This window comes from Mandrillus leucophaeus, unplaced genomic scaffold, assembly GCF_000951045.1.
Source record: "Mandrillus leucophaeus isolate KB7577 unplaced genomic scaffold, Mleu.le_1.0 Scaffold538, whole genome shotgun sequence".
Taxonomy (NCBI): domain Eukaryota; kingdom Metazoa; phylum Chordata; class Mammalia; order Primates; family Cercopithecidae; genus Mandrillus; species Mandrillus leucophaeus.
In genome coordinates this window covers 986,888-1,009,744 of record NW_012105786.1, presented here as the reverse complement: position 1 = coordinate 1,009,744, position 22,857 = coordinate 986,888, and the positions used below count along the sequence as shown (strand labels likewise).

Genomic DNA, 22,857 nt, shown 5'->3' with positions numbered 1-22,857 from the left:
ACTAGAGCAGTAGGAATCTGTGAGGCAGGATATCAGAGAAAAAGGGTCTATGCAGACATGGAGCCCAGAACTCCTTGGACAAGGACAACAAGCATCACAGGTGCGGGGGAACACAATACTATGCAACGCTTACCAGAAGGAAGCTACTACAGGGTTGAGAGAGAAACATAAGTCAAACATTACTGAGACGCTTTGGAGTTCTGGCCCAGCCAGAGTAGAAAGAAACATCTATACCTCAGGCATCAAGCTGAGACACTAGAATGGACATATCTTAGAACTGAGGGTCAAGTTCTAGAGTAAGGCCTACTGACAATCCATCCAATCAAAGTCTAAAAAAAACCAAGACTTGAAAAGATCTGCAAGCAAGGTACACAGTTTGGAAATTTAGTACCACTAAGTCAGGGAGATTTCCTCTAAGCTTTCCACAGAACCACACTAACGAAGTATGAAGCAAAGCCAAGGTCAAGATTCATCAGTAATTAAACTGCTTGCCAAACCAAAAACAAGGTAAGAGAATTCAAAATCTCTACAATGCGTAACATTTAACATACAGTATATAAATCAGAAATTACTAGACATACAAACAAAGAAAGAAATGGAGCCCATAGTCAAGAAAGAAAAGCAGTTAACAGTACCAATTCTGCCATGACCCAGATGTTGAATTTAGCAGACAAACGCTTTTAACCAGATACTGTAAATATGTTCAAGGACTTACAGGAAAATAAAGTCTTAATAAATAAATAGATGAGGAGTCTCAGCCAAAAAACTACAGAAACTATTAAAAAAACAAATGAAAATTCTAGAACTGACAAGTACAGTAATTAAAATGAAATACTCACTGGACGGACAGCAGCAGACTATAGGTAACAGAAGAAAGTTTGTAAACTTAAAAAGAGATCAAAAGAGATTTTCTAATCTTAAGTACAGAGAGAAAAAAGAATAAAGAAAAACTAAGAGAGTCTCAGGACCCTATGGAACACTAACCAATGTGCATTTAGAATCCCAGAGGAACAAAGTGAGGCTGGAGCTGAAAACATATTTGAAGAAGTAATAGTCATAATGTTACCAAAATTTGATGACAGAGATTTACAGGTCCAAAAAGCTCAGCAAACCTCCAGTATACAAAGAAAACCACATCAGCCAGACTGCTAAAAACCAAAAACCGAAGATAACAGGACACAGAGCAGAATAATTCAAATAATTATTATATAGTCATTTAACAAGTATACACTTATTATACAGAGCAGAATAATTCAAATAACCGCTTCTTATCACATCATCACTGAAGCACTGAAGGCCAGAGGACAAGGGATTGATAGCTTTATAGCGTTTCAAAAAAAGTGTCAACCTAGACTTTTATATTCAGTGAAAATGATCATTCAAAAATGAAAGTAAAATAAAGACAGCAAAAGCAAAGAGTATGGCCGGGTGCAGTGGCTCACACCTGTAATCCTGGCACTTTGGGAGGCCGAAGTGGGCAGATCACAAGGTCAGGAGATCAACACCATCCTGGCCAACATGGTGAAACCCTGTCTCTACTAAAATACAAAAAATCAGCCAGGCGTGGTGGTGCACGCCTGTAATCCCAGCTACTTGGGAGGCTGAGGCAGGGGAATCGCTTGAACCCGGGAGGCTGCAGTGAGCCAAGATCGTGCCACTGCATTCCAGCCTAGCGACAGAACAAGACTCCGTCTCAAAAAAAAAAAAAAAAAGCAAAGAGTATCTGTCATCAGCAGATGTGCATTACATGAGAGCTATATAATGTTCTTCAGGCTGAAATGAAACATTATCAAATGGAAAGTCTCTTTATTCTTTCCTATTGCTCTGAATCCAAAATAGTAAATAGATACAAACATAAAAGACTAGTTCTTTCCTCCAACTAATTTCCTTAAAAGATAATTGATCAATATGGGGTTTATAAATTATGTAGAAAGTAGAAAATTTTAAGACATGTTACGAGGCAAAGTAAATGAAATTACACCCTAAGGTTATGATTTTAAAGTGGAAAGTGGTAAAACTTTGATTCTAAATAGACAGATATATTAAAGATGAGTATCATTAGCCCTACCTAGAGCAATGGCTTTAAAACAAACAAAAAAAAAAGTATAGCTTAAAAAGCCAATAAGGGGCCAAGTGTGGTGGCTCATGTCTATAATTCCAGCACTTTGGGAGGCCAAGGCAGGAGAATCACCTGAGGTTGGCAGTTCACGACCAGCCTGACCAACACGGAGAAATCCCGTTTCTACTAAAAATACAAAAATTAGCCGGGTGTGGTGGCACATCCCTGTAATCCCAGTTACTTGGGAAGCTGAGGCAGGAGAATCCCTTGAACCCAGGAGGCGGAGGTTGCAGTGGGCCGAGATTGCGCCACAGAACTCTAGCCTGGGTAAGAGGAGTGAAACTCTTTCTCAAAAACAAAAACAAAGCCAATAAGGAACCAAAATAAAATACTAAAAAATATTCAATGAACCCAAAGTAAAAAAATAAGAACAAAAGACAAAAGAGATGAATGAAAAACACGCAAGATGGCAACCTTAAACCCAACTAAATTCAATAAATACATCAAATATAAATACACTAAACACTCCAATAAAAAGGCAGAGATTGTCAGATTGGGTAATAAAAGCAACACTACATACTGTATTTTTTTGTTGTTGCTGTTGTTGTTGTCGTTGAGATGCAGTTTCGCTCTTGTTGCCCAGGTTGGAGTGCAACAGCACAATCTCAGCTTACCGCAACCTCTGCCTCTGGGTTCAAGCAATTCTCCTGTCTCAGCCTCCAGAGTAGCTGGGATTACAGTTGCCCTCCACCACGCCCAGCTAATTTCTGTATTTTTAGTAGAGACAGGGTTTCATCATATTGGTCAGGCTGGTCTAGAACTTCTGACCTCAGATGATCCACCCACATCGGCCTCCCAAAGTGCTGGGATTACAGGCGTGAGCCACCACGCCTGGCCATACTGTATTTTAGAGGTGCCCTTTTAATAGAAAGACAGAGCTTGGTTCAAGCAAAAGTTTCAAAGTAAAAGGGGAAAAGGTATACTATAGAGACATTAATCATAAGAAAGCTAAAGTAGCTACATAAACATCAAAGCTGGCTTCAAGACTAAAAGCATTACCAGATATAAAATGTGTACTCATCAGAAAGCTATAATAATGCCAAGTAAGAAACTCGAAATACATGAAGCAAAAATTCAGAGAACTAAAACGAAAAATAGATAAATGTATAGTCGCATTTAGATGTTTTCTTTTTTTTTTTTTTTTTTTCTTTTTTTTGAGAGTCTCCCTCTGTCAGCCAGGCTGGAGTGCAGTGGCGTGATCTCGGCTCACTGCAACCTCCACCTTCCGGGTTCAAGCAATTCTGCCTCAGCCTCCTGAGTAGCTGGGATTACAGACACGCACCACCACGTCTAGCTAATTTTTGTATTTTTAGTAAAGACCAGTTTCACCATGTTGACCAGGCTGGTCTTGAACTCCTGACCTCAATGATCCACCCACCTCGGCCTCCTAAAGTGCTGGGATTACAGGCATGAGCCACCATGCCTGGACACATCTGGAGAATTTAACAACTCTAAGCAATCAATATAACAAGAAAACAAAAAATTACCATTAAGAATATAGAATAGTGCCAGGCAATCCCAGCACTTTGGGAGGCCGAGGTGGGCGGATCACGAGGTCAGGAGATCAAGACCATGGTGAAACGCCATCTCTACTAAAAATACAAAAAATTAGCCGGGTGTGGTGGCAGGCACCTGTAGTCCCAGCTACTCGGGAGGCTGCGGCAGGAGAATGGTGTGAACCCAGAGGGCGGAGCTTGCAGTGAGCCAAAATTGCACCACTGCACTCCAGCCTGGGCGACAGGGCAAGACTCTGTCTCAAAAAAAATACATATATATACACACACACACACATATATATATGTGTGTGTATATCTATATAGCATAGACAGCCCTATCCACAAGAAAAATTAGCCACATATGTAATTTTAAGTTTTCTAAGTCACATTTTTAAAAAAATCGTGTAAATAATATTTTTATTTACTAACCCAAAATATTATCATTTCAACCTACTCAGTATTTTTTACTTTTTCTTTTTTTTGAGACAGGATTTCACTCCCGTCAACCAGGCTGGCGTGCAATGGTGCAATCTTGGCTCACTGCAACCTCTTCCTCCTGGGTTCAAGCAATTCTCCTCCCTCAGCCTCCCAAGTAGTTGGAACTACAAGTGTGAGGCAGCTAATTTTTTTTTTATATTTTTTGTAGAGATAAGGTTTCACCATGTTGCCAAGGCTTGTCTCAAACTCCTGGGCTCAAGTGATCCACCCACCTCGCTCAGCCTCCCAAAGTGGTGGGATTACAGGCATGAGCCACCATGCCTGGCCGATTATTACTTTACATACAGTCTTCTAAATCTGCTGTGCATTTTACACCTACAGCACATTTCAACTTAAGACACTAAATGCTTATCAGAAACACATAATCATTTAATTTCATAAAACTTACAACTGAAAAAGTAGACTTATGTATAAAAGTTGTTCCAACAAAGTTTTCCAGCATAATAACTGAATCAAATATTAATCATTTTCCATTCATATTTGTATCCATACTAACAAAACTGTTTTTAATGTAAATTAGTAAAATTAAATAAAACTGAAAAGTTCTTCAGTCACACCATTCAAACTGCTTTAATACTCATTTCTTTCACTAACAACCATTTCTCTATGTGTTTCCTCTTATATGAACTGTCTATTCACCATCTAGATAGCTTTAAAGAAATATTTAAATTACCACCCTAAAGTCCCTTTAATTCTATACTAAATCAGATGCTTAAACAGTATTTTACAGACAGGTTTTTTAATTCAAAAAACTTTGTGTTGCCTGTAAACTGGAGTACCTTGTATACAGTACATAATTTAATGCTGGAACTCTAATTTAAAAGGTTTAGCCGGCTGGGCACGGTGGCTCACGTCTGTAATACCAGCACTCTGGGAGGCCGAGGCAGGTGGATCATGAGGTCAGGAGATCGAGGCCATCCTGGCCAACATGGTGAAACCCTGTCTCTACTAAAAATATAAAAATTAGCTGAGCATGGTGGTGGGTGCCTGTAACCCCAGCTACTCGAGAGGCTGAGGCAGGAGAATCACTTGAACCCCGGAGGCGGAGGCTGCAGTGGGCCAAGATCATGCCACTGCACTCCAGCCTGGCAACAGAGCAAGACTCCATCTCAAAAATAAATAATAAATAAAATAAAAAGTTTATAGTTACTATACATATGTTTGTTTAATATATTTATGATTAACTTCCTACAGAACCCTCAGTCAGAAATGTTTTCTATCACATTTGGGATTAAGGAAAAAAAAGAAGTAGACATGGTGAAACTTCGTCTCTACTAAAAATACAAAAATTAGCCAGGCGTGGTGGCGTGCCTGTATTCCCAGCTATTCGGGAGGCTGAGGCAGAAGAATCGCCTGAACCTGGGACACGAAGGTTGCAGTAAGCCAAGATTGCACCACTGCACTCCAGCCTGGGGCGACAGAGCAAGGACTCCGTCTCAAAAAAAAAAAAAAAAACCAACAACCTCTAGAGATACTTTTTCATATTGGGGAGGAAAAGCATTTTCTAAGAACTACAAGGTTTTAGGCATTAATAGAATATACATATATACCCTAGAATATATATCAAGATACATGAGAACATTCAAGTTCTAGTACATAGGCTTAAAAATTATTCTCAACACTTAGAATTAAAACGATTATATCACTCCCACAGGCTTTAGAGATTATGCAGCCCAATCTGCTCATTTACATACAATTAAACCACTGTTTGGGGGGAAATCAAGGCCAGGTCTTATTTAATGTTATTTCGTCTACAGCAGTGCTTGTCAAGTTTAACATGAATATACATCATCTGAGTATCTTGTTCAAATACATATTCTGATTCAATAAATCTGGGCTTGAGCTTGAAACCACATTATTAAATCCAAGACGATGCCAACATTGTTGGTCCTCAGGATATAAGGACTAACAAGGTTCACTCTGTTTCACAAGTGTTTAGGTAAGTGCCATTCATTTAATTTTATTTCATGTAGTTTCTAACAATATTAAAATAAAATTTTCAAGGAAGGAAAAAAGTTTTCAAGCTAAAACTGTAATGCTCTGTTTTTCCTGGGAGACTGCTAATACTCTGATACAACTAGCCACTCCAGGGTTGCTATCAAGGGTTTGATATACCAAGGTTCAAAACAGTCAAGGTACAAAAAACAATCTCTACTTTAAAAAGGAAAAAGCTATAGAAATTATTTTAAAATGTTAACATGATATACAGCTAGGATTGAAAACTATTAGCTAGTTGAGCTTTATTAAACTATTAGTCTAGCTCATCCAATCACCTGGGTGAGCTTTTATGACAGTGCTGGGTCTCCCCCACAAGACCGATGCGCCCTGGGATACGAGAATTACAAGTACTGACAAAGACACAAACCTGGACTTCAATAAATTTTTTTGAAAGAAAAAAACAGCTCTTAGTCAAACAGATACTACAAGAAAATATTTTAACTTATAATCTGGTCCTATAAAACATTAAGAACTTATAAAGTCAAATTTATCTCATATAAAATTAGAACTACAATGCAAATTACAAAAGCAAAAATTTTAAAGACTCCAGGAAAGGACCTATTAACAATTTCAGTTACCAAGTACTTTCTGCATTAGCCTTGTCCCTTTCTAGCCAACAACAAAAGACCACCCTAAAATAGGCTCTTAAAAATGCTTTAAAGAGGGCAGATGCAGTGGCTCATGCCTGTAATCCTAGCAGTTTGGGAGGCTGAGGTGGGTGGATCACCTGAGGTCAGGAGTTCCAGACCAGCCTGGCCAACATGGTGAAACCCTGTGTCCACTAAAAATACAAAAATTAGCTGGGCGTGGTGTCACATGCCTGCAATCCCAGCTACTTGGGAGGCTGAGGCAGAAGAATCGCTTGAACCCCAGAGCCCGGTATACGGAGGTTGCGGTGAGCCGAGATCCCGCCACTGCACTGCAGCCTGAGCGACAGAATCAGACTCTATCACGAAAAGAAAAAAAACAAAAGCTTTAAAGAGTATATAATATCATTCATCTTCCTTCATTACTATTAAATCAGGAAACAAAGAGTTGTTTTTCCTATAGGATTCACACACTATTTTCCACTTGAAATGTACCCCGTTTCCATAGTAACTACCACTGATGTCACAGAATTTTTGCTGTTCCCACTCAAAGAACACTAAAGCATAAAAATGCCTTTATGCATTTATTAAAATAGATGAAGAAAAATGTAAAATGGTTTATAAATGTATAAATTCAAACTATTTTTCCCAAAGTTTGTCATCAAATATTAACCAGTTCTTAAAGCATACACCTAAGTGTACTTAAAAAAAAAAACTAAAGTTAGCTGGGCGCGGTAGCTCACGCCTGTAGTTCTAGCCCTTTGGGAGACCGAGGCAGGTGGATCACTTGAGGTCAGGAGTTCAAAACAAGCCTGGCCAATATGGTGAAACCCCATCTCTACTAAAAACACAAAAAAATAGCTGGGTATGGTGGCATATGCCTGTAATCCCGACTACTCAGGAGGCTGAGACAGGAGAATCGCCTGAACCCTGGAGGCAGAGGTTGCAGTGAGATGAGGTCGTCGTGCCACTGCACTCTAGCCTAGGCAGAGCAAGGCTCCATCTCAAAAAAAAAAAAAAAAAAAATACTTAAGTAAATTTAAATTTGGTATTTTAAATGAGGTTGAAATTTATGAAGTCAACTTTGTTAGCTAGTCAGGAGATTCTAGAATGAACGATGGCTCAGGGGAATTTTTTTTTAAGATTTTGGGTGTTTTGCTTGTTTGTTTCGAGATGAGGTCTTGCTCTGATGCCCAGGCTAGAGTACAGTGGCACAATCACAGCTTACTGTGGCCTTGACCCCCAGGGCTTAAGTGATCCTCCCAACTCAACTTCCTGAGTAGCTAGGACCACAGGCATGCACTACCACAGTCAACTAATTTTATTTTTTATAGAGACCAGGTCTATGTTGCCCAGGCTGGTCTCAAACTCCTGGACTAAAGGGGTCCTCCTGCCTCGGCCTCCCCAAAGTGCTGGGATTCCAGGTGTGGGCCACCGCACCCAGCCTCGAGCCTCGGGGAACTCTATAATCAACAAGACAGAAATTCAGACATTCTATTCAGGTTCTGCAAGTCCTCGCATTAAGGCTCTTCATTTCCTTCTACAGAGAAGTCTTGAAGAAAATCTCACCTCAAGTCAAGACCAAAAAAAAGGGTCTTGGACTGGCTCTTAGGTACTTTTCTGGGGGGAGATGAGGGAGAACATACTTTTGTTATGTGGATCAGATTTTTAAAGAATGAGAGCACACAATATTGAAACTTTCTTACTTTAATATTTTTTAGGTAAGTTGTTTATATCCTAGAGAAATTCCTGCATATATATACAAGAAGAACGAAACATGGTTCCTTGTTCACCAAAGTATTGTTTGTAATTACAAAAAAAAAAATTTAGAACAACCTAAATACGCATGGATAAATAAAAGTCAGAGAATTGAAATTAATGCATAAGATCTAAATATTTACATATGGATAAGCTTCCACACCAATGTGGAATGAAAAAAATTAAATCAAGCTACAAAAGAATACAGTCTGAACCACTCATCATGTTTTAAACACAACAAAATACTGTATATTATTTATGAAATAGGCAAATGTTATAAACTATTTAAAAATCAGAAAGCATACACCACTTTCAGGACAGGTGTATATCTATGAAAAAAGGGGAAAAGAGAAAGGTTATTAGGAGAACCATTCAACTGCATAGTAACATTTTATTTCTCTTTTAAAAAGGATTTGAAATCAATATGGCAAATATTATATATTAGGTTAATGCAATGGCTACTTGGGTATCTATTTTATCTTTCTCTGTCATTTTTGTAAGTTTGAAATACATTACAATTGCTTTGAATGAAACATTTTAATTTGCCTAAAAATTTACTTCCACAGGCAAGAAAACTTACATTTACTGAAATGACTCAATGAAATAATCCTCTCAACAACCCAGTAACTTAGCTATTAGCCCCATTTCAGAGAGAGGAAATGTGGATATTCAAATATTTTTTAAAAAATTATTTCAGATTCTACAGCTAAAAGGTAATGCATGCATCAAGATTTCTTTTAAACCCATGCTGTTTCCACTATACCAAACTGCTTTTCGATGTTATAGGATTAATTCTTAAACAGATCAATCATTGCTCCCCAGTGATACAGCCATAGAAAGGAGATTCAAATCAGTCCACATAATGATGCTTATCATTTAAAATAAATCCCTAATATTAGCTAATAAATTCTTTTGAGTACAAAACTACAAGTGCAGAATAAGAATGGGTTTAAAGAGCTTGTTTTTGCTTGGGAAAGGTGGATTCACTAACATCTGGTATTTGAGATTTCTAGCTCCCTAAAGTTCCACATTAAACTAGATGTTTGGGAAAAAACTAGAGTAACCAAAATAATCACAATTACAAATACACATAACCCTTCCTCACCATACATATCACAGGGTAAAAAAACTGCTCACTAAAGAAAGGTCAACACATTTGTAATTCAATTATTTATCATGGACCTATGACTGAGTTAATACTGTCAATATTGAATGAGCCACAGCCACACCGTAAAACAGTGAGTCTCACACCCACTAGAGTTTAAGAACCATCTGGGTAACCGGCTTAGAATACAGATTCTTAGACCCCACCTCCAGAGTCTAATTCAGCTGATCCATAGAGTCCAGAAATCTACATTTTTAACAAGCACCCCATTAACCAGCACCGTGGCAATTCTGACACAAGGGGTGAAAGGTCTAGAACTGGAGATGCATAAATCTTTATTCTTTCAATAGTCACTGAACACCTACAACACAGTTCTGAGAACTATAGATTCAGTAGTAAAACAAAATTAAGAACAACAACAAAAATTCTGCCCATAGGAGCTTACATCCTAAAGATAGAGCAACAGAAAACATGTATGACATCAGCGAGTGTTAAGTGCTACAGAGAAAAAAGCAAAGCAAGCCAAGGGAAATGGAGGCAGGAGTTGTCATTTAAGACAATAGTCAGAGATAGCTTCTCCTACAAGATGACATTTGAGCAAAGAACTGAAAGACATGGACATCTGGAGGAAAAGAGGAAATATTATTAGTAACTTTCTCATCCCTCAAAATAATTTACTGTATGAAATAATTTTAGGTGTTGTAGCTTTTACTACAAAGAGTGAAAAACACAGAGTGCCTACTATGTGCCTATTATCTCCTTAAACCTCAAAATCATTTTGTGGAGTAGCTATGAGTTTCCTCGTTTCCATAAAGGAGGACACTGAAGCTCAGATTAAGCAATCTGCAAGGACACACATTTTGTAAGTGGTCAGCTCAGGATGCACGACCAGGTCTTTGTAATTGTCAAAATGCATCATCTTCCAACTAAGCCAAACTGTTAGTGTCTTCATTATCAAATGAGCACGTTTGTTGAATAAACTCAGAACTGAATTCTTATATGCTTAGTATTTCTAGAAACCTGAAAAAAGTTACCAAAAATACAAGTTGTTTATTTAAAAGGTGGGGGGGAGGGGTTATTTATCATCTTTGTAACAAATCTTGGCATACAGCTATTTTTCCAAAAATTTCCTAGTTAATATTTATTTATACAGTCAGCAAATCATTTACATAGTCTCCCAATATTTGGGGAACAATTTTTTCTTCATAAACTTTCTAGAAGGGCAAGTGTTAAATTGCATACCTTTAAAATATAGGATGCAATAAAAGTCTATTTGCCCATCTTTGGCAAGATATGCACATATATTTAAATATAAGTAAATGTGCAACTCCCTGTTTCCTATTCACTGACTCCAACAATTCTCAGGACACCTACTATCCAATGTGTCATGAATTACGAGGAAGACCTCCCACCGTACCTACTTCACACTGGTAACTAGAGAGCAAGGCACTATGCTAGACAGAAGTACAATTCAATAACAACAGTCCTTACTCTTAATAGTTCTAACACAAACAAGTATAAAAGGATACTATAATATAAAGGAAATGCTATTTGAGTAAAAAAAGCAGTCCTTTTTGGATTATCTAAACTAGGGTTATCAATAAAGACATTCTGAAGACGGCTGCATCTCTTAAGCCCTGAGGATCAGATTCAGGCTAACTTTAAAAATGTAGTCTGAGCCGGGCACAGTAGCTCAAGCCTGTAATCCCAGCACTTTGGGAGGCCAAGGCAGGCAGATCATAAGGTCAGGAGTTGGAGACCAGCCTGACCAACACGGTGAAACCCTGTCTCTAGTAAAAATACAAAAATTACTCGGGCGTGGTGGCGGATGCCTGTAATACCAACTACTCAGGAGGCTGAGGCAGAAGAATCACTTGAACCTAGGAGGCAGAGGTTGCAGTGAGCCAAGATTGCGCCACTGCACTCCAGCGTGGGCCACAGAGCAAGACTCCATCTCAAAAATAAAATAAAACAAAACAAAAATAAAAGTATGGTCTAAGAATGCTGGACATCATCCCTGAGGAGTACCACTGACAATTTCAGAGCAGAGGAGAGAGAGATTCAAAAATGTGTTGCAGAGATAAACTCAAAGTGATGAGTAAGAAGTGTAATGAGCAAATCAGATATAAGGCAATTTCAAGAGCCTGGATATAAAGTGAGAAGTCCAAAGTCAAGAGGTGACAGTAAAAATGGAAGAGCCAGTTCTTCAACATCATTCTTTGGCCTAAGGCCACAGATAACACTAAATTATTCCATATTTGTTATAAGAGACACTCACTTTTTTACATGCCTTATAAAAAAACAATGTACTACATTTCTATTTCCGGAAGTATTTTTAGTACAATGACTCTAAGAGCTTCAAGATTTTGTAGCACAGGGATCAAGAATTACTCAAAAACAGAGAAGGTTTCCTTGACTCGGACATATAGTTTAAGCATTCTCTTTTAGGCTCAAAAACCAACTTTGTAAGAGTTGTAAAGTATCAAGCCCATAAAAGAACTATGAAATTTGGGATAGCCAGTTAGCAAGGGAATCATACACACACACATACATACATACATATATACACACACACACTTAAAGTTAGAATATTTAAATTTAGAATAGACATTTAGATTGAATAGGGCTACTATGACAAATTTCAAAAAGCTTTATGCCAATACTCTGGAAATTTAGACACTAAGTTCCATTCTGCCACATCTCTCTACCTCTGATGACTGTTACAGCAGCAGTTTAAAAAAAGAGAAGGCCAGGCACGGTGGCTCACGCCTGTAATCCCAGCACTTTGGGAGGCCAAGGCAGGCGGAACACCTGAGGTCAGGAGTTCAAGACCAGCCCTGCCAACATGGTGAAACCCTTCTCTACTAAAAATACAAAAAATTGACCAGGTGCAGTGGCTCACACCTGTAATCTCAGCACTTTGGGAGGCCAAGGTGGGTGGATTACAAGGTCAAGAGTCCGAGACCAGCCTGTCCAACATAGTGAAATCCCATCACTACTAAAAATACAAAAAAAAATTAGCTGGGCGTGGGGGCAGGCGCCTGTAGTTCAAGCTACTTGGGAAGCTGAAGTAGGAGAATCGCTTGAACCCTGGAAGCAGAGGTTGCAGTGAGCAGAGATCACTCCTGGGTGACAGAATGAGACTCCATCTCGAAAGGAAAAAAATTAGCCGGTTGTGGTGGTATGTACCTAAAATCCCAGTTACTCGGGAAGCTGAGGTAAGAGAATGGTTTGAACCTGGGAGGCGGAGGTTGCAGTGAGACGAGACAGCGCCACTGCACTCCAGCTTGGGCAACGACAGCAAAACTCTGTCTCAATAAAACAAAAGGTAAGTATTCACTCAAATTCCAGACTTGGCTCAATACAGACAAAATTCCTACTACAAGAGCAGCTGTGAAAAGAAGGGAATGGTGCCAAAAGAAGACAAATAAACATCCTTCCAACTAGATAAAATGTGACTAATTTGAAAAAAACAAAAAAACAAAAATAAAGTCAGAGCTTCGCACTATACTCTCCTTTTGTCCCCTCTCTAGTTTGGCAATTTGAGGGTACATGTCAGGATTCCTTGTAGTAAATAAACACACACACTCAAAAACAGGAGGAAGGAAGGAGACATTAGCACAGTTTTTAAGTTGCATTTTGAGCCCCTCAGACAGTTTTTCCAGGAATTGTCCAGTTATTTAAACCAATTCTTTGCTCTATTTGGCTACGGAAAAACAGCCCCATTCCTTTTTTTTTATTAGGCATACTCTAATACCATTTGGTCTTTCAGTTGCCTCTAATTGCTTTTAAGTATTTTTTTAAGCATCTCTCTTAGACTGAAAATTCTCAGAAATCAGGGTCAAATGTTTAAATTATGTCATAAAAGTTACCAAAATACTGCCTATCTTTTTATCTTCAAACCAGTGGCAAAGCCTACACTTTGCTCTCTAAGATCTAACCATTCTTCAAAGTGTGACAAAGCCTCCCTCTTCCATGAAATGTTCCTCTACAACTCTAACACATGGCAATTTCTACTTCAGAACATATAAGCTTAATAATAAACTTAACTCACAAATATGCATAAAGTCTCTATGATCTACACGAAAGCTTAGAGCAAGCACCTGTCCCACATTATTTTTTGTAGGTATTAGCTACAAGCAGCTCAAAAGCCCTTTTATAAGGTAGCTACACAATATGTCAACTAAAACCATCAAGGGAAAAAAGCTAATTCTTTGTCTAAGTATGGTCCTCTATTTGTCTGTCCCATTCCGGCCTCTAGTTCCAAAAGAAAACTAACCCCAGTCCCTTCATGTCCTACCCTCAAGAGAAGAGATGATAACTTTGTGCACTCAGTACATGCCAAACACTTTAAGACATTATCTTCATTACTATTACTATTATTTTTTAGCAACAGAGTCTCACTATGTCACCCAGGCTCAGCTCCATCCTGCAGCCTCAGCCTCCCAAAGTGCTAGGATTAGAGGCACGAGCCACCACACATAGTCAAGACATTATCTTTTAATCTTAAAACTTTTCAGGTAGGTTGTTTTTACTTTAGGAAACTAAAACTTGTTTGTAGAGATCTGAACCCAGCTCCTAAGCTTGCTTCTCTTCTACCACACTACTAGGCACTAAAAAGAGATGCCCACTCTCTGACAATAAAAAGAGAGAGGAATAAACAATCGATATATCATTAACAATTTAAGGCCAGGTGTGGTGGCTCATGCCTGTAATCTCAGCACTTTGGGAGGCCAAGGCAGGCAGATCACAAGGCCAGGAGATCGAGACCATCCTGACTAACATGGTGAAACTCCGTTTCTACTAAAAATACAAAAAAAAATTAGCCGGGCATGGTGGCTGGCGTCTGTAGTCCCAGCTACAAGGGAGGCTGAGGCAGGAGAATGGCGTGAACCCAGGAGGCGGACCTTGAGGTGAGCCGAGTTCATGCCACTGCACTCCAGCCTGGGCAACAGAGCGAGATTCCGTCTCAAAAAAAAACAGTTTGAAACAATTTTTTTTTTTTTTTTTTGAGACGGAGTTTCACTCTTGTCACCCAGGCTGGAGTGCAACAGTGCGATCTCGGCTCACTGCCACCTCCACCTCCAGAGTTTAAGTGATTCTCCAGCCTCAGCCTCTGTAGTAGCTGGGATTATAGGCACTCGCCACCAGGCCCACCTAATTTTTGTATTTTTAGTAGAAACGGGGTTTCACCATGTTGTCCAGGCTGGTCTCAAACTTCTGACTTCAGGTGATCTGCCCACCTTGGCCTCCCAAAGTGCTGGTATTACAAACGTTAAGCCACCACACCTGGCCTAAAACAACTTTTTAAAAGTACTCCAATAGCACGCCTAAAGACTAACAGACTACCACTAATACGTTCAAAAAAATTGCCAATTTATTTAAGAAAAACACAAAAGAAACCAACACACACAATTCTCACCGAAAAACACAAAATTAAAAAGCAAATATGAAAAATAATTTCCTGCATGCAAACAGGCTTTTATAAAACAATAAAGGAAATACTGAGAAATGCTCAAAAAATATTAAAAAGCAATTAATAAAAAAAATTCAGGGCTGGGCACAGTAGCTAACACCTGTAATCCCAGCACTCTGAGAGGTGAAGGTAGGAGGATCACTTAACCCCAGGAGTTCGAGACTAGCCTGGGCTACATACTGATACTTCATCTCTAAAAAAGTAAATTAAGTAATTCACATTTTCAATTACCATATTACTATTCCAACATTAACTACAATCAAAAATTTGCAAATTAAACTAGTACTATGCCCATTTTTACCTATACGTTGGCATTTATTTTTAATTAACAACACCCACCGTGAACAAAGGTACTTGCAAACAAGCACAAACCTAACCCTCATGAAGAATAAATGGGTAAAACCTTTCTGAATGGATCTAGCCATGTGTGGCATTACTCTTGAAAATGTACATGCCAGGCCGGGTGCGGTGCCTCACGTCTGTAATCCCAGCACTTTGGGAGGCCAAGGTCGGTGGATCACCTGACGTCAGGAGTTCGAGACCAGCCCATTTTTAGTAGAGATGAAACCCATCTCTACTAAAAATACAAAATTAGCTGGGCGTGGTGGCACATGCCTGTAATCCCACCTACTTGGGAGGCAGAGGCACGACAATCGCTTGAACTCAGAAGGTAGAGTGAGCCGAGATTGCTCTACTGCACTCCAGCCTAGGTGACAGAGTAAGACTCTGTCTCAAAGAAAAAACAATTTTTTTTTTTAGTAGACACGGGGTTTTACTATGTTGCTCAGGCTGGTCTCGAACTCCTGACTTCGTGATCCACCTGCCTCAGCCTCCCAAAGTGCTGGGATTACAGGTGTGAGCCACCACACCAACCAATTTTTTTTTTTTTAATTAGCCAGGCACGGTGGCACACACCTGTAAGTCCCAGCTACTCAGGCGACTAAGGCAGGAGGTTCACTTGAGCCCAGAAGGTGAAGGCTGCATATTTGAGACCCTGTCTCAAAAATAAGTACATAAATAAAAAATAAAAAGTGCTGATAAAAAGAAAACAGCAATTTGTGAAGATGTTATTAATAGCCATCTTGAAAAAAATCTAAGAACAGGGGTGTTTTCCCGTCAAAACTTCTCTCAGATTTGTCATTTAAAAAAATCAAGACCAGAGGGTGGCTCACACCTGTAATCCCAGCACTTTGGGGGCCGAGGTGGGCGGATCACCCGAGATCAGGAGTTTGAAACCAGCCTGGCCAACATGGAGAAACCCTGTCTCTACTAAAAATACAAAAATGAGCCAGGTGCGGTGGTAGGCGCCCGTAATCCCAGCTGCTCGGGAGGCTGAGGCAGGAGAAGCACTTGAACCTGTGAGGTAGAGATTACAGTAAGCCGAGATCACGCCATTGCACTCCAGCCTGGGAGACAGAGTGAGACTCTGTCTCAAAAAAAAAAAAAAATCAACCCAGCCAGCACAGTGGCTCATGCCTGTAATTCCAGCACCTTGGGAGCCCAAGGCAGGCGGATCACTTGTGGTCAGGAGTTTGAGACCAGCCTGACCAATGTGGTAAGACCGTCTCTACTAAAAAATACAAAAATTAGCCAGGCATGGTAGCGGGTGCCTGTAGTCCCAGCTACTTTGGAAGCTGGGGCAGGAGAATCGCTTGAACCCAGAAGTAGAGGCTGCAGTGAGCCAAGTCGGTGCCACTGCACTCCAACCTGAGCAACAGAGCGAGACTCGATCTCAAAACAAAACAAATCAATCAATCCCTGGCCCAGCAGGGTAGTGCAAGCCTGTAGACCTAGCCACATAGAAAGCTGAAGTGGTGGGGGCAGAGGGCACACCCCAGAAGTTCAAGGTTGCAGCAAGCTGTGACAGAGCCACTGCCCTCCAGCCTGGGCAACAAGACTAGCCCCTATCTCGGGGCGGCGGGGGGGTGGAATTAAAGAAAAACATATAAAAAGATAAAAAAAGATTAGGAAATGGCAAAAATCAACTCCCCAATTCTGATAAAGGTAAAATTAAACCAACTTTTGGCATCCCACAAATTCATTCATTGAAATGTTTAAAAAGCTCCCCATTTACTGCGCCAACTTTCCTCCTTTAACGAGTTTCTTTATAGAAGGCTTTCAAATTTCTAAAGTGCATTTATAGGTTTTACCTCTTTAATAAAAAAAAAAAAAAGAAAGAAAGAAATGGCTGGGTATGGTGGCTGATGCCTGTAATCCCAACACTTGGGAGGCCGAGATGGAAGGATCACTTAAGTCCAGGAGTTTGACACTAACCTGGACAAGACAGGGAGACCCCATTTCCACAAAAAAATTTTAAAACCTAGTCAGGCATGGTAGTACACTCCCGTAGTCTTAGTTACTCAAGAGGCTGATTCAGGAAGACTACTTGAGCCAGGGAGGTCAAAACTGCAGTGAGTGGTAATCACGCCACTGCACTCCAGCCTGGGCAACAGGGCAAGACCTCATTTCAAAAAATAGAAACAAAACAAAATTGAAAAAAAAAAATCACTATAAGTTTGCTAGGGTAGATATTAACCACTGGGAAGGGGAAAAAAATGTTACAGAAAAACATTACAGACCCAGGCAGGGTGCAGTGGCTCATGCCTGTAATCCCAGCACTTTGCGAGGCCAAGGCGGGTAGATCACCTGAGGTCAGGAGTTTGAGATCAGCCTGCCCCACATGGTGAAACCCCGTCTCTACTAAAAATACAAAAATTAGCAGGACGTGGTGGCAGACGCCTATAGTCCCAGATACTTGGGGGGCTGAGGCACGAGAATCGCTTGAACCCATGAGGTGGAGATTGCAGTGAGCCAAGATCACGCCACTGTACTCCAGCCTGGGTGACAAAGGGAGACTCTGTCTCAGAATAAATAAATAAATAAATAACATTACAGACCTAGTATTAAAATCCAAGTTTCCATTCTAAATCCATTTCAAAAGTCATAGGAAGTTTATAGAACTAAAGTTAAAATGTTAAAGATGGATGTAGCTCTAATCACTGTCCATGACTCTATTCTAAAGGATTAAATGAAGGGAAAAATAAGGTTTTATGAGATTCACTGTTAGTACGGTTTCAAGTTAATAGGGTTTTTTTTTTTTTTTTTTTTTTGGCAATCCTGTGCATAACAGATCCAAGTTAGATTTTGCAGATTTACTGTTTGAAAAGCCAATGCACTATACAGTCAAGTCAGCCCTCCATATCTATGGGTCCTACATCCATGAATTCAACCAACCAGGAATAGAAAAATTCTTTAATTGCATCTGTACTGAACATGTACAATTTTTTCTTGTCATTATTCCCTAAGCATACAGTATAACAATGATTTACATTGTATTAGGTATTACAGTCTAGAGATTAAAGTATATAGGAGGATGTACATAGGTTCTATGCAAATACTATACCATGTTATACCAGGGACTGGAGCATCCTTGAATTCTGTCATCAGAGGAAGGTCCTAGAACTAATTTCCCATGGATACCAAGGGACAAGCATACTTGGAAACTGCTGTAACTACTCACATGAAATCCTATAATTGAAATAAACAATTCCAGAAGAACTACTTTGCCGCCAGGATTAAACTGTCTAAAATGCACGTTTATTAAAATGAAGATAGCTAAGAAGCATGAATATATAATCATATCTTATGTTAAAAACTGAACAAACACCTTCCAAGTTGCCTATTTTGAAAATTACTTTTTAGTTCAAAGGTTCATCTTAAATAACCACCCGTTATAGTAACCACCACCTCCAACAGACTATTTGGCACTGGGTTAAGCACTTTTAACACATTTGATACTTACAATAACCCTATCATGAACATATTATCAACATTTTACAGCTAAAATTTAAAACTTGCCTACCACCCTTGCCCAAACTAAATCTCTGTCCACATTACAGGAAAAATTATAACTTTTTATTGCAAATATACACGTTATATATAATAGCATAATAACACAAGTAGCCACACTGGTACATTGTTACATATATGTTACTATGCCTTAAGACACTTCTACAAACTGTAAAGCACTACAAAACACTTGTACCCTAACATCTGTTTCCCATGACAGCCTTGTTACAGATTATCACTACTGTATGAGGGCTCAAGGCTCAGAGAGCTTAAGTGAAATCACTCATTTGACTCCTCGTTCTTTTCCCACTACATTATATCCTCCTTATGATTAAAGACGCATTGCCACCACAATCAGAGCATCTTTGCAATGCCGCCACAATCAGAGCATCTTTGCAATAAAAGATAAAATGTACTAGAGATCCTAGATAAGTATCTTTCACCAGTTACATACTTCTCCAACAAGTTATTACAGTTACCCGCCAGCAGGATATCCAGCTAGCCTCTAAGTGGTTGTTTGGGTGCCAATTATAAAGTTGTATGAACAAGAGTTGTATGAATACTACTTTTTATTAAGCTAGTAGCTTAAGCAAGGGAATCCCCTAGATTCTACTTGTACTGATCAGAAGACCAAATCCAAGGTCAATCAAAAGTACATGCTATCTTCTTGGGAAAACAGAGGATGTTAGTCTTTTATGACTTGAAAGTTGTTTCTAGTAACTATCATCAGACCATACACCACACAGCCATTTGTCTCAGAATAGGTAGTGAAGGTGGCTACTTAAATACACATATTTTTACAAAACTGTATCCAAGTTTAGCAATATGTGTGTACACCCAAGCACGTAGAGACATGTTCCATAACTTAGAAAACCATTTGTAAAAGTTATTTTGGCCTTGCACTTCTGAATACTTCATGCTTCTCCATGTCCGTAACAGAATTGTTCTACTTCCTTTACTAATTGTTCTACTTCTTTCTATAATATCTACCAAGTGTTATCCTAATGCCATCATATTTTCAGGTTTGTATTTTCTTCCTGCTATCCTTTTTTTTGGGGGGACAGAATATTGCTCTTGTTGCCCAGGCTGGAGTGCACTGGCATGATCTTAGCTCACTACAACCTCTACCTCCCAGGTTCAAGCAATTCTCCTGCCTCAGCCTCCCGAGTAGCTGGGATTACAGGCATGTGCCACTGCAACCTCCACCTCCCAGGTTCAAACGATTCTCCTGCCTCAGTCTCCCAAGTAGCTGGGATTACAGGCATGTGCCACTGCAACCTCCACCTCCCAGGTTCAAGTGATTCTCCTACCTCAGCCTCCCAAGTAGCTGGGATTACAGGCATGCGCCACCACACCCGGCTAATTTTGTATTTTTAGTTGGTCAGGCTGGTCTCAAACTCCTGACCTCAGGTGATCCACCTGCCTCGGCCTCCGAAAGTGTTGGGATTACAGGCGTGAGCCATCACACTCAGACTGCTATCCATTTTTAAAGCCGTAGAGAAAGCCCTCAAGTGTTCTGTATCACGCGTGGTGTGGAGGACGAACGGATAGGAAGAAACCAACTAGAGTAATGAATTAACCGTGGAATCAAGTTCAGTTATTCTATGTTCACATCTACATTCCTTAAAGTAAATAACTCGCAAATTTTCGAGCAAGTAAATAATACACCTGGACTTTGAAAACCCAAAATGTCTAGAAAATCAGAATACCATTACACTTTAAAAAGAAGAAAGAAAATTAAAAAGCTGCTTCACTGCACTTATCTGGAGAAAATCCTTGCTCTGTAAAGCTCTAAACCACCATTACCAAAAAAATGTTTAACTTCTACTCCTATGCCTTACATTTCTGGCTGTTAACTTTAAGAGCCTGCCAAACAGCTTTGCTGACAATTGTGTGTGTCAGACAGGTCTTCCAAATGACCGTTAACAATTTTTTAATACATCTTGCTATGAAGTTCTCAAATTTAAAAAACATATGTTGAACTTCAGCATCATCAAACTAGTTAACCAGTCTCCCCGTATTCTTAGCAGCTGCCTAATACCAACTGTGGAAAAAGCATAATTTTGGAAAAGGTCTAACAATTTCAAGTTACTTATACTTGTGAATATTCCAAAACTTTAAAGTTACAATACAGTCACAGAAAAACGAATCCTGAAATACACCTATGTGTACTTGACTTAAGGCCATAATCTTATTTTTCACTCAGGGTTTCTTTTCCCTATAATATCTTTACTGTAAGGCAGCTCCTTCTCCCTAAATAATTTTGAAGTATTCCAAAACACTTTACTAAACAGATTTAATCATATCTACAGAATCCTATCAACTTTAAAAGCAAATAAAATGAGGGCTTATTGGCTTTCTAAAGATCCTACATTCCTAAAAGAATAAACACAAATCATCTTCCTAACACTAAACTACTAAAGTGACACTTGAGTCACCCCAACTTGGTGTTTGAAGCTTATTTCTCCAGGAAGCAGAGGGAGACAAACAGTTTCTACACAGTCAAAAATAGATGATTCCCTGTTCATTCACAGCCTGTTTCTTCTTAAACACAAATCCTACCAACTTCATTTAGTTTTTAACTCATTAATGAGTGACTCGGAGCAAATAAGCAGATATAGGAGCTGTTTTAGGCAATCATTTGCTAGGAATGGCTATCAAGTGAAGGTCTTCCTGCCCCGTCCTAAAAAATAAAGGACAAAAACCTATGAGTAGCAGACAAAAGCATTTATTAAATAATAAATGGTGGGCCCTATTTCAACAACAATCTGAAGAGTATCACCTCTTCTCAAGGTACCACACAGCACAAAAACTTTGATAACCATAACTGAAGTATAAACGTATATTTCTTTTCATAAGGTAAATACACAGAATATTTTGAAACTGCATCTAAAACTCTTACCTCAAAAAAAAGGAAAAGAAGAAAGAAAAGAATACACACATCTTCCCCTAGAGTCCAACCAAAAGAGCGAAATTAATCCATCCGCATTCCAAAACAACTAATTACTTAAGAAATCCAACCAGCACAGATCTAAGGCGAAGCTTCTTCTTTGGTAGTATTTTATTCTACAGAGTGCTACCATTGTACAAACAGTTCTGTCAAGTGTTTTGGTTGGCAGACAATAATAAAATAAGCTTTATTTCCTTTTCTTTCTCCCTTAGCAAAACTCCGGTCTGTCATCACCTCTGACATGCGCCAAGGACTACCAGGAATGATGAAGTATATTTCAAATAAACTTTCCTATTAAAGCGAGTCCTTGTGGTTAATATCATACCAAAATGTTTTACATTGTATCCAGCAAAACCTTTACAGACTGTAAAAAAAGGAATCTTAAGACCCGAGCTCGTATTTAGTGTATTTAATAATAAACTCTTATCTTGGCCGTACTTACCAAACCGTAGGCTTTTACTATTTATAAGCCTTTGAAAAAACTTTACGCCTTTCTTAAGTACCATTAAAATTTTCAATCAGGATTTCATGCGATCAATTCGCACCACAGTGCGAGATCAAATGCTAAACTCCTATAAATAGGGGTGTTATGAGTGAGAGGGATACACAACACTGCGCTGCCAACGCAACTGCGTCTTCAAGGGGGCAGGGGCGCTCCTGGTACACGTACAGTAGGAGCTCACATTCAGCAAAAGCAGGGAGTCAAGGATCAGGTGACTTCACACCACAGACACTTTCAGAGTGATCAGGCCTTACTATCGTCCAAATGACTCGTAAACGGCTCATAACCCCAGTTTGACCGAAAATCTGGACTTGCACCCTAGCCACGCACAACCCGCGCGAATGGGTTCGGGAGCCGAGGAGCCCCGAAACGCGAGCCCGGGGACAGAGCCCTGGCCTGCGGACTGCGGTTCCCTCCAGGAAGGGTGTCTAAGGAGCTTTCGGACCCGGCAGCAAGGTGTCTGCTCCCCGCGCGACCTCCTCCTCCGCGGGGCCCATCGTGCCCCGGCCACCCCTTCCT

At 39.6% G+C, this 22,857-nt stretch overlaps 1 protein-coding gene across 2 annotated transcripts in view; it reads right to left on the bottom strand.

The window, feature by feature from the left end:
• ATL2 (atlastin GTPase 2) overlaps window positions 1-22,697 on the bottom strand; it is a 77,634-nt gene extending 54,937 nt beyond the window's left edge. For both annotated transcript variants that reach the window (XM_011997338.1, XM_011997339.1), the window contains exon 1: window positions 22,279-22,697. In XM_011997338.1, coding sequence (XP_011852728.1) covers window positions 22,279-22,342 — 64 coding nt within the window. In that variant the 5' untranslated portion in view covers window positions 22,343-22,697. The remainder of the gene's footprint in view (window positions 1-22,278) is intronic.
• Between the last annotated feature and the right edge of the window lie 160 nt (window positions 22,698-22,857).